This window comes from Molothrus aeneus, chromosome 6 (genome assembly GCF_037042795.1).
Source record: "Molothrus aeneus isolate 106 chromosome 6, BPBGC_Maene_1.0, whole genome shotgun sequence".
Classification (NCBI taxonomy): Eukaryota; Metazoa; Chordata; class Aves; order Passeriformes; family Icteridae; genus Molothrus; species Molothrus aeneus.
Genome location: NC_089651.1, coordinates 5,242,501 through 5,254,483, shown reverse-complemented (window position 1 = coordinate 5,254,483; position 11,983 = coordinate 5,242,501). Strand labels below are relative to the sequence as shown.

The 11,983-nt window shown below is 48.8% G+C and overlaps 1 protein-coding gene across 7 annotated transcripts in view; it reads right to left on the bottom strand.

Moving 5' to 3' along the window:
* Nucleotides 1-912: 912 nt before the first annotated feature.
* Nucleotides 913-11,983, bottom strand: part of PAX6 (paired box 6) — a 14,720-nt gene continuing 3,649 nt past the window's right edge. For 2 of the 7 annotated variants that reach the window (XM_066552314.1, XM_066552313.1), the window contains 9 exons: nt 11,363-11,404; nt 11,054-11,269; nt 10,344-10,509; nt 5,799-5,957; nt 4,933-5,015; nt 4,537-4,687; nt 4,287-4,402; nt 1,993-2,143; nt 913-1,105 (listed from right to left, as the gene is read on the bottom strand). In XM_066552314.1, coding sequence (XP_066408411.1) covers nt 1,020-1,105; nt 1,993-2,143; nt 4,287-4,402; nt 4,537-4,687; nt 4,933-5,015; nt 5,799-5,957; nt 10,344-10,509; nt 11,054-11,269; nt 11,363-11,404 — 1,170 coding nt within the window. In that variant the 3' untranslated portion in view covers nt 913-1,019. The remainder of the gene's footprint in view (nt 1,106-1,992; nt 2,144-4,286; nt 4,403-4,536; nt 4,688-4,932; nt 5,016-5,798; nt 5,958-10,343; nt 10,510-11,053; nt 11,270-11,362; nt 11,405-11,983) is intronic. The other 5 variants (XM_066552316.1, XM_066552315.1, XM_066552318.1 and 2 more) reach the window with 3 other exon arrangements.

Here is an 11,983-nt window from a genome sequence, read left to right as displayed (position 1 = left end):
GTTAAAAAGAAAATAGTATAATAAAGGAAATACAAAGGCTTTGGCATGGTTTTTACAATCAACAATGGTTAATCTTGATATGTAGTTGTGAACAACTTCAAAACACTTAAGTTTAAAACTCTTGCAAGCACTTTTAATTGATTAGGAATGAATTCTAGATGCACAAAGATGATTGGACTGTGAACAGTAGTACAACTATATCTAAGAACAATTAACTCTTGCCGACCAAAAAAGAAACGTATGATGCATGAAAATGTGTATAAAACATCTATAGAATATTCTTGTCAAATATAAATGAAATTAACTTTATTATAGAAATCATTCTGGGAGATTTCTAGGGAAGACAAATACTTACATTTCGACATAAAACAAATCGGATTATATCGAAGACACAATCTACCTTTTATCTATCAAACTCTTTTCTTCATGGCAGCTCTCTCTTAACCCCTGTTTGCACATAGCTTCAGCCGTTAACAACCTTTGGAAATGCCAACAGATATTTTTTCTTACATAAATCTAGTGCGTGTTGTTCCAGGTTTAGTTATATGCAATGGAATGATACAAACTTGGAACGTCAATCCATAATCTATGAACAGATTGGTAGAAGTATTCGATATATCTTGATAAAACTCTTAAATTCGTGGCAAAGCTTGTTGATCATGGCTTCTTTTTTTTTTTTTTCCTTTTCTTTTTTTTTTTTTTAAACAACTTCATGACCAACACAGATCAAACATCCATCCAGTCTACATTGTTCTTTTTTTTTTTCATTATAACATACAAATGCCCATTTACAAATAATACACCAAAATGAATAAAAGTTTGGATACCAAAATGAAGATTTGTTCCAACTGATATAATGCCTTCAGTGTACAAAGGTCCATGTGAAAGTCTTTTCCATGTGTTACAGCATAGGGCACAGTTGCAGTACAGAAGTACTCTGAGAGCCATTCTTCCTTTATAAAATACTGCTGAACATCCAACTGTTGTCCATATAGTCATTTACGGAATTAACACATGTTTTACTGTAATCTTGGCCAGTATTGAGACATATCAGGTTCACTGCCAGGAACTTGAACTGGAACTGACACTCCAGGGGAAATGAGACCTGAAAATTGAGAGGGAAAATGGATATTTTAGTTTTTTCTATACATAGCACGATTTTTGCTTTCACAGATTTGAGCTTGTATTCCAGCAAACATCAAATTATTGCAGCAAACATCAAATCTCACCATCTACCAGCCTGTGGAACCAGGGGTTGGGGGTGTATATACTTTAGAAATTATGCACGTCTCACTGATTGTTGTTATAAATAAACTTTCACACTTTGAGATAAATGCCAGAGCCTCGGCTCATTTGTATCAGTTGAGAATTGAGCCCAAAATACACAGAACAGTTCTATTCTTTTCAAAAGTGCCTGAATTGCTTCTGTTTCTGCTGACACTTGCCCTTTTTTACCCTGATTTGCCTTTTTTTATGCATGGGCTAATATTTCTACAGGTTCCCTGCCTCTTTGATAACTTCAAACCTTTAGCAATAAATAACGTCTGACACAGACATGGTAAAAACGTGCCCAGTACTGCAAACAGCTTCACATACACTTAACCTCACCACTGTGGATACCTCTGCTGCAATTTAATGCTGAAATAAATGCTGATTTGGAATTTAATTATACAGGGAAGATTTTGAGGGATGGGGGGGGGGGGGCTCACTAAAGAGCTTGCCTCTGTCCTGCTATTTCCACATCACCTCTGTTAATCAGCTTTCTTTCCATCTAGCCCTCCAAGAAGCAGCTTAAAAATTGGAATTTTTTTGCTCTAGTTTGCAAGGTTATCCATTTTCATCTTCTGCCTGGTATGGCAGCAATGAATGCCAGCAGAGAGACCTCCCCTAGCGATGGGGAGAGAGTTCTCCCAGCCAGCACAGGTGAATACTGATGGCTGGAGCAGGCAAGGCAGGCTGGCAGGGAGGCTGGGGAGCAGGGAGGTCACTCACCTGTGGAAGTGGTGCCAGAGGTGCCCATGGGCTGGCTGTTCATGTGTGTCTGCATGTGAGGAGGGGTGTATGTATCATAGCTCCGTCCATTCACCGATGGACTGGTGGGCAGCATGCAGGAGTAGGAGGAGGTCTGGCTGGGGACCGGGGGCTGTGGGGGCAAAGCACAACGTGGTTAGTGGCCCTGCAGCTAAAGACAGCATCACACCCTTGGGCATGGACGTGCCAGCCCTCAGACAGCAAAAAATCAGCTTCAAGTTTCAAATTCAGGCACCCCAGTGTAAAGACCTATTTAGGAGACAAACAAAGCAAGCCCTTCATGGAGGCTTTTGGGCTAAAAACCAATATGGACAGTTACTGGTGCTTTTTCAGACGTGCTTGGCGAGCAGATCCCTACATCCAGATGCTGATGGAGGTGTTACATCCCTAAGCCTGAGTGCTGCTCTCCTTTATACCCATCTTCCTTTTGGAAAATATCTCCTACCACTTGCAGCCAGAGACAGGGCCAGCATCTTACCTCCTACTTGGTGCTGTTACTAAAACGTAACTAATATTTTCCTTACCTCACACTTGGTGTGTAAATAAAATTAACTAACATTTTAGTTACCTCACACTCGGTGCTGTAACGAAAACACAACTAATATTTTAGTTACTGCACACTTGGTGCTGTAGATAAAATGTAATTAACATTTTAGTTACCTCACACTTGCTGCTGTAACTAAAGCCACTCCACTGAGGCACAGAGGCTGGTCCTGCATCTGCCAGCATGGGGCACATACACACAGACCACGTGTAGGGCTGGGGGGACCGAGGCTGTGCAGGGGAATCCCCTAAGCCCACACATACGTGTGCATTGATCCCCATCAGAGCCTCAGCCACCCCAAACCTGTGCCAGCACCATCCCGGAACAGACATCTCCATTTACCTCAACTCCAACCCCTAAAACCCAATGTGCCAGGGGGGACAGCAGCAGGGGCAGGGGCTGAGGGATGGCACAGTGCTGGAGAGGGACCAAGCAGAGCCTCCTCCTGCTCCAGGCTGCCGGGTGAGCGGGAACCAGCCCTGATCCAGCGAGGCAGCGAGGGAACGGGAAGCAGGATGAGGAATTCCCACCCAAAGCACAGCAGACCCAACACATCTGCACATGTTTCATGTCTGCACATCCCTGCCATGCACCAGCAGCACTCACTGAGAGCCCCCCTTGCTCTGGGAGAACACCCCACACTCCATGCACCCGCAGAGGGACCCCTCCGAGCCCTCCTGGCTGCCCTGCCACGCTGACCACGCAGGCAGCATCTTCCAGCCAGCCTCACACGTGCTGTGTCCCTGCCCAGGTGCCCACTGGTACCAGGGGCCTCCTGCTTTCCCAAGGGTCCCCTCCTGGATCAGCCTTTTGATCTTTTGTCGTCTGCTCCCAGCCCCGCTGCCGCGGACGGCGCCGCCGGCCTCGCACGTCACGGAGCAGCGACCCAGCCAGCGCCGCTTCTTTCCACAGACTTGCAAGACTCTAACTTTATTTGGTTAATTTTGGTTCAGCAATTAGTAACATCGTAATTGCCGCAGCGAAGGAGTCAGGCTCTCTAATCTGCTCGCCTGTCTCTAGCAGTGGTCAATGCTGTGCGCCTCAGACAAAGCTGTAAAACTCCCGTAATTGGCCAGCACCTTCCTAGGCCAACCCCACCATTAAAAAAGGAGGAATTTTGCATCTGAAAGGTCTATAGAAACAGACCCCAAAGGAATAGATTTCTTCCTAACCCAGCTGGTGATCAGCTAATGCTTTCAGGCATGAGGATTGACAGCTCTTGCAATTCTGGCTTAGCTGGCATAACCACTGATGCTAATCACATCCTTCCCTCTCTCAGGTGTTCCTAATGTGCCTCTGACACGTTACCTACATCCAGAAGGTCGGATCCCTCCAGCAGCTTATCCAGGCAGCAATTTCCACAATATGGCATCAGCGAGTTCCAGAGGTTAACCACATATTGTTTTTCCCAAACAGCATTTTTTAATCCCAGATTTGTTGCCTTGCAAATCTAAGGACTTTTGTCTTTGGAAAGCTGAGAAAAGTGCTTGTTGAGCACCACATCTTTCAGTGCCCTTTCCCTTCTGATTCCCCCAAATAAGGCATCTGAAAAGATGCCAAGGGAGTGGTTGGGTGCAGGCTTCCCTGCAGCACGGTTTGGGTCTGTAATCCCTCGTGGCATGGAGGAAGGGTCCTCACCCACACTCCCACACAGCCCAGGGGCTGCTGAGTGCCCAGGGAATGCCATGCCCTGGCGTGGCACTGGACTTACTTGCATAGGCAGGTTGTTGGCCATGGTGAAGCTGGGCATGGGCGGCAGTGCGCTGTACGTGTTCGTGAGCGCCGTGTCCGTCCTGCCCAACATGGAACCTGATGTGAAAGAGGAAACTATAATAGAATAGACAGATAGATGGACACATTAGTTTAACCACAATTACAACTGGCAGCACAGCCTCAGAGTCTCATTTGGCCCAGAGGATGGATGGATGCATGGATGGAGGTGAGCGGGTTGGGGGCATTACCGGGGGTGGTTGGTTGTGGGATCGGCTGGTAAACGCTTGTGCTGAAACTACTACTGATGGGAATGTGGCTGGGAGTGTTGCTGGCTTGTCTTCGCTGGTTCCTCAGCTTCTCTTCCCTTCTCCACTTGGCCCTTCTGTTGGAAAACCACACCTGGAAATACAGCATTTGCGAGATGTGAGTGACCTTACAAGGACTAGAGGCACGGGGCCTCCCCCACGCAGCTCACGCAGCGGGTGAAAGCAAAGCCAGCTGCTGCTATATTCCTGAAAGAGGGGTATGGGCAAATACCTGATCATAATTATGGGTTGCCCCATGCTTTGAGAAGCCAGGAGTGACAAAATCAGAGTAGTAATAGTAAAAATAATAATAGTCACAATTGCAGAGCAAATCAGTACCTGTATCCTTGCTTCAGGCAGGTCTATTTTAGCAGCTAGTCTCTCTCTTGCAAACACATCAGGATAGTGGGTCCTCTCAAATTCTGCAGAAGGAAATGTTCTTGCATTAGCTGCAGAGTTGATGTGGCTGACTGTAAAACCAGAGCTGTTCTTGCGCTGTCTGTGCTCTGAATGCTCCTAAGAAGCATCACTGTAAGGGCAAAGCTGAGCTTTCTGCCTGTGTGTTAGCAAGGAGGATGCCTTGCCTGCTGGGGAGCATTGCCATGGGGATGGGCAGGCTTGGGTGCAGTGCTGCATCTCTCAAGAGGCAGCCAGGGCTTCTGCCTCCACCGAGGGGGTCCCCAAGGCAGCTCTGACCCTGTCACCAAGAAGCGAAATGGCACGTCGCTGGATAACAGCGCAAAACCAGGACAAAGCTCCGCGGCGGGTCAGGGGCGAGGTGCGCCCAGGCCGGCCAGGGAAAAGGGCACCTGCTCCCAGCCCCGGGCACTGGGGACGGGGACTGAGGTGGGGGCAGGCATGGAGGACTCTGCCAGCCCCCTGCCTGCCCTCGCCTCCCCAGCAAGGCAGCACTGTGGACGGGAGGAGCGTTATCCCCCCAAGACAAGCCCGGGGTGCAGCATCGGTGTGATGCGTGCCCTGAACACCTCGCCTTTGAAAACCATTTTAACAGCTTTGCAGGGCACACCACGGCCAGCAATGGATATTTGGAGCTCTGTGAATAAAAGAGCATGGAGGGAGCTGCAGAGTTCAAATATATACATATATATAAGGCACAGGAATGCCATGCTTGCATTCAGCTGGTAATGTAGTCGGGGCACATTTTGTTTTCTCTCCTGCTTCAGCCATAGGAAAATGTCGCTCACCTTTCTCAAGGGCTTCGATTTGCTCTTGGGTAAAGGATGTCCTATTTCTCTGCAGCTTCCTTTTCAGCTGGAGTCTCATTTGGGCCTCGTCTGAGTCTTCTCCATTAGAGCTGATGGAGTTAGTGTTTTCCCCTCCTCCCTCCTGTTGCGGACAGCCATCTGTGGAACCGAGAGAGTCGGAAAGTGAAATGCAGGTACCCTTGTTTGAAGATCCCTATCAGAGAAATAATGCAACTGGAAACGAGTTCAGCCATGTTTGCTGACACCCTCCCTTGAAAATGTCTCGGGTATCAAAGCAACGCAGCGCTAATGGCACAGGTAACACGGAAACATTTCTGTTCCCAGCCTTACGTAAACATCGGAGATGAGGAATTACCATCACCTGGTCTTAATTTCATTTTGTTTTCCCTCTGGAATAAAACCTGCATAAAAATACTTTCCCCTGAAAGTGATTCTTTCCATGAATCCCTGCTGGAGTGCCATGGCGGTCTCCTCTGTCTGCTGCATTTATTTACCTATTGCTATATTTAAAATAGTGATGTTCAGTATTTCAGATTATCTATAATCAGTAATTCCTATCTAATCAATTAGATGTTGATAGGTTTGCAGAAAATGCTATTAAGAAACCAAACCAAGCTTGTAATCTTTTAAAAAAAATATTTATCCAGTTTTTATTTGAATTCTGCACAGTCAATTTCATTTTAAAGGTTGTGAATTTAGAAGTGCCTGCATTGTTCTGCAGTTTTATTCAACTATTGTATGAGTGTGCATTGCCTTGACACCTATTACTGAGCACAGCTGTAATTATATCATCACCAAGAACAGGCTATAATTGCTGAAAATGGAATTTTATATTTAGATAAAAGGACTGTCCATTCTTTGTAATGTGTTGCACCAGAGAAAAGTAAGATTTCTTTTAAAATTTTAACATGTAATTTTAAAAGAAATAGTAGCGAGTTCACTAACTAGCTAAATACGCTCTTCTGCAGCTGAGCGCTTGGCATATCATTTAAGTGGTACATTTTTAATTAGGGCATTTCCACCACTTTTAATGTAATTTCTGTCATTAAACAGGGGAAAGTTTCATTGTGCTCGGCTCTCGGGCAGGGGCGGCTGCGGCCCGGGGCCGGCTGCTCTTGGGGGGCTCGGCGGGCACCCCCGGCCGCCGGGGCCGGAGGGACGGAGGCTGCCGGCGAGGCAGAGAAGTCCTTGTCCTAAATGAGCTCTCCCTCTCCTTTCAAAGCATATTTTTCGAAGCGTTTTGATGTCGCATAAAGAGGGAGCCGGGGTGAGGGACGCATGGGCTACTTATGCTAATTCCCTTGAAAAGTTACGCCAAAAATAAATAGCGACACTCCCGCGACATCCTTTAAATATTGTGGGAAATCAACTTTAAAGTAATATCATTTATAATCGGCGAACAATGGCCCCGGTCTTCAAAGCTCGGGGGGAATTGTGACAGGATCTGGTGGGACCCTTTCAACCACTTTGAAATGTTTTAAAACCCGAACTTTCTCCTCCATTTAAACACAGGGATTCAGCGGCCGTGGTCACCATATGGGCGGCCGCAGCCCCATTGAGGCGGCCGGCGGCGGGTGAATAGCGGGGGGGCGGGGGGAGCCGCTTTTCAGGGCACACAAAGCCCCGGGCCCGGGGACGGCCGCCGCGGCGGGGCAGCGCCCTGCCAAGCGCGGGTGGCAGCGCCGGGGGCCGCGCCCGCCCGCGGAGGGGCCGCGCTCACCTCCGCCACCGCCCTCATCCATCACTGTCCTCTCGGGCCGCGCCCGCAGCGCCCGGGGGCCGGGGGGGCGCCCGGGGGGATGGACGCGGCCCCCCGAGCCGGGAGGGGCACAGGGGGAGCCCACCGGGCCGCTCCCGAACCGAGCGCCCCCGCCCCGAAGTTTTGAGGCCGTACTTTTCCGCCACCCCGTCTCGGTGCGCTCCCCGTCTCCCCAAAGTCTTTCGGCCAACTTGAAGTTCCACCTAAACCAGCTTATGGTCATTTCCAACCCCGTCCCCCCAAAAATCTTTCGGCCAACCTAAAGTCTCACCTAAACCAGCTTATGGTCATTTCCAACCCCGTCCCCCCAAAAATCTTTCAGCCAACCTAAAGTCTCACGTAAACCAGTTTATGGTCATTTCCAACCCCGACCCCCCAAAAATCTTTTGGCCAACCTAAGGCTTCACCTAAACTCGCTTATGGTCATTTCCAACCCTGTCTCCCCAAAATCTTTCGGCCAACCTAACATTTTACCTAAACTCGCTTATGGTCATTTCCAACCCCATCCCGGACAATTAAGATATCTTCTTTTTAGACACACACCCCTTCTTTTCTTTTTTTTTTTTTTCTTTGAGTTTTGGTTGTTTGGGTTTTTTTTAAAGCCCCTAAAAGAAGCTATCTCAATAGGGCTGTTCCACCTTCCAGACCTAATCCGTAAGAAAGCAAGTGAATGTCCGTCCCTATTATCCTATAGCCAGACCATCTGACGCTGGGTATAGGATTTGTTTCCTGGAAAAAAAAAAAAAAAAAAAAAAAAAAAAGACGCTGGGAAATAAAATCATTCCTTAGTTTCTTAGTGTCTTAATCAGTGAGGCGGAAAACAAGCAAAAAAAGATAGCAAACCAATTGCAGCACCTCTCAGCTATAGAGCCGGGATCAAAACATTGTAGCATCTGTTGAAAGAGAAAGTGTCTAAATCCTATAGAAGGCTTTAGTCTTATAAGAGAGGGAGGGGAGAAAAAAAGATAAGAAACAGTGTCTCGGTGATCCCTAAAACCACTAAATCACTGGAGAATTTCTCCCGGATAGAGATGTCTCTTTTTGTTCTGTCAGCCCTCATGTATCCATTATTTTATTCACTGCTGCATGGCGTTTATCAGATTGAGACCATATTTGTACCCCTCTGAGACCTAACCTCGCCTTATGCTTTTTGAGTAATGGACTCTTAAAATCCAGTAACATACCCCTGCTAGGGAAAAACATTAGAGGGAGCATGAATATTCCAGAGGAAATCCATTTTATTAATTTTAATTTTGCCATGCGGATGTTTTAAGTGCCTGCCTGCCTCCCCCTCGCCTCTGCTGCCCACGCACACGCGCGGCCCGAGCCCTGCCCGCCCCGCACCGCCTCATTTGCGGGTTTCGGACAGGGCTCCGGGGCCCTCCGGCCGCGCATTCCCTGCGGAACCTGCGCCGGTCCCCAGGCCACGGGAAGGGTCCCCCCAAGAGCCGCCGGTCCCCGCAGGTGCCAGCCCGGGCACAGCGGGCTCTGCCGCAGCGCGGCCGCGGCCAGGAGCCGCCGGGCCCAGCTGTGCCCGCTCCGCACCCGCGCAAGGGCTGCGCCTGAGAGCAGCGCTCTGCGGCGGGGAGCCCGACATTTCTCCTTTTAACGCCTTTCCTAAGGGAAAATAAATAAATAAAAACGCCAAATCGCTCGGCGGCCGGGAGCCGCGGTGGGTGCGCTGCCCCGCTCCGCGCTCCGCATCGCGGCAGCGGGCAGCGAGAAAAGGGCACCGGGAGAGCCCGGGCAGGGCAGGGGCCGCCCCAGGTAAGGGCGGCCCCGGTTCCCGGGGTGGACACCGGGCACACAACAAAATGCCAAAAGAAAACCCCACAACCGAACAACAAAAAAACACCGAAGCCGGGGTGGGGGGAAGCGAGGGCTCCGCTCTATCTTTCTAGTGTCCTTCATAGACTGTTTTCTTCTCTTAAAACTGACATGTCTAATTGGCAAGCGGTGCCATATCGTGTCCAGAGGTCTCCTGTGGAACATTTCTACAGCTGTCTCCTTCAACTAGACGCTTATTCATGTCGCCTTAATGAGAAACAAAACGATCTCTAATGAGCAATTACATAGCGACAGAATTGTTCCCATAACAAATTCTTGCGTGTGACAGAAACATCCTTTGTACCAGATATTCCGCACACTGTTACCGATTTTTTTTCCTTGCGGGGTGAAAACAAAAAGCAGGTTGTTGTATATAGACACCTCTTCTAAAGGAATGACCAGAGCCAGGGAGAGCCGAGCCTCAACAGAGCCCGCATTCAAAAAGAAGCCATTAACCATCTCAAGTATGTAACGTAACATCCCATTATCCTTCATATTATCCCCTTGTCATTCCTACAACAAATACCTATTAATCTTCAGGATAAACAGTTTCCTATATTTACAAAGTTGTTTCGGGTCCATTGAGGAGGAATTACAATCAGCCCTACGGAGATAGTTCCCGATGGCCCCGGCTTTGGGGAGAGACCCCGGCGCGGGGAGGCGGCCCGGGCAGGGAGCGGCAGCCCCAATTACCGGGCGATGGGCGAGGTTCAGGCTCAGCCCCGCATCCCGCCAGGCTGCCGGCACCGCGGCTTTGGCAGCCGATGCTGCCGGGCTCCCCCTGCCCACCGATGGACGCCCACCGCCCCGCACCCGCCTGCCCGCAGCCCCCCGCGGCCGGGAACGGGGCAAGGCGGACCCATCTCCACCGGACGAGGCCGAACCGAGCCGATCCGGGCCGGCCCGGGCTGGGGAGCGGCCGCCGCGCTGTGCCTTACCTTGAGTGGGCTGCCCGGGTACCGAGGTGCCGGGATACCAGCCGGGCCGGGTGCCCCAGGTCCCCGTCTGCCCGTTCAGCATCCTTAGCTTGTCGTACATCCCGTCGGCACCCATCTGTTGCTTTTCGCTAGCCAGGTTGCGTAGGACTCTGTTTATCGACGACACCTGGAAGGCAAAGGACAGGAAAGGCAATGGTAGTGCGGTAGCGCGCTCCCCGCCAGGCACCCGCGCAACCCCCGCGTCCCCCCGCGCAGCGGGCGGCTCGACCTGGGCGCAAGTCAGGGCTTCCCTGAGCCGTCCCTGCCGCCCCGACTCGCTCACTGCTGGTGGTGGTGGTGCAAACAAACAAACAAACCACGGGGGAGGGGGGGAAGAAGGAAAAAAAAAAAAAAAAAAAAAAAGCAAAGGGAAAAAAAAGCGCCCCAAACCCAACCCTGCAAAACCAGAGTGATGGCTCCGACTGATGCTTGCAGTCCTGAGGCGCCAGGCACAGGGGTGACCCGCATATTGTTTTTTTTTTATTTTTTTTTTCCCCCTCCTTAAAGGCATTTGTCAGATTCTGTATGAAAAAATGCGTCTGACCCTGCCACATGCAAATGATGTGAACCTGCTATCCTCTTTTCTGATACCAAAACAAAGGAAGCAGAGGCTCGCTACGGCTACCCAGCATTGTACACGGCACACAGGAAGGTTTTTTTCATGAACTTACACTGGGTATATTATCGTTGGTACAGACCCCCTCTGATAGTAATCTGTCTCGAATCTCCCACGCAAAGATGGAGGGGCACTCTCGTTTATACTGCGCTATTTTGCTTACAACTTCTGGAGTCGCTACTCTCGGTTTACTACCTCCGATTGCCCTGGGTCTGATGGAGCCAGTTTCGTAATACCTGCCCAAAATTTTACTCACACATCCATTCGACACCTGGATAGGGAAGCGGACAGAAAATCACATTATTAATAATTTCAAGACAAAAATAAAATTGTTTAAGTATGCATTAAACAATGACAAGCTTACGTTTTGATTGTCCAGCACTTGGACTTTTGCATCTGCATGGGTCTATAACACAAAAATATACCTTAAATGGTATGAGAACTTACTTAGAGAGTCTTTTTTTTTTTCTTAAAAAAAAAAAAACTACATTCGTGGCCCTACCCTCTACAAAAGTGATACTTTAAAAACATTTGGAAGAAAAAAAATCATCTGGTCAAAACGTAATTCTCTTAGTATCAAGGTTAAAATATGCCTTAAAAGCGAACAATAGGTAAACCAGACTAGTCTCCATCCTTCTCACTGCTCTTAGCCAAAGGACTTGAGGGGGAAGGGGTGAGTGAAGGGTTTTCAAGACCTACATTTACAAAATACCCCTGAACTGAGCCAGATTGCGGGAATGTCCGTAAGGACAGATTCCGGGCTAAAACGGCGTGGCTTTGAGGAGGGTTCTTTTATCTCTCTCTCTCTCTTTTTTTTTTTTTTTTCCGCTTTTTTTTTTTTTTTGTTTGTTTGTTTTTAGGCATTGTTTTGCTTTTTGGAAGAAAAAAAAAAAAGGTAAAAATTAAAAAAAAAAAAAACCAACAAAAACCAAAACGAGTAAGCCACGCCAAATGCATACACATATCACAAAATCATAAGTAAATA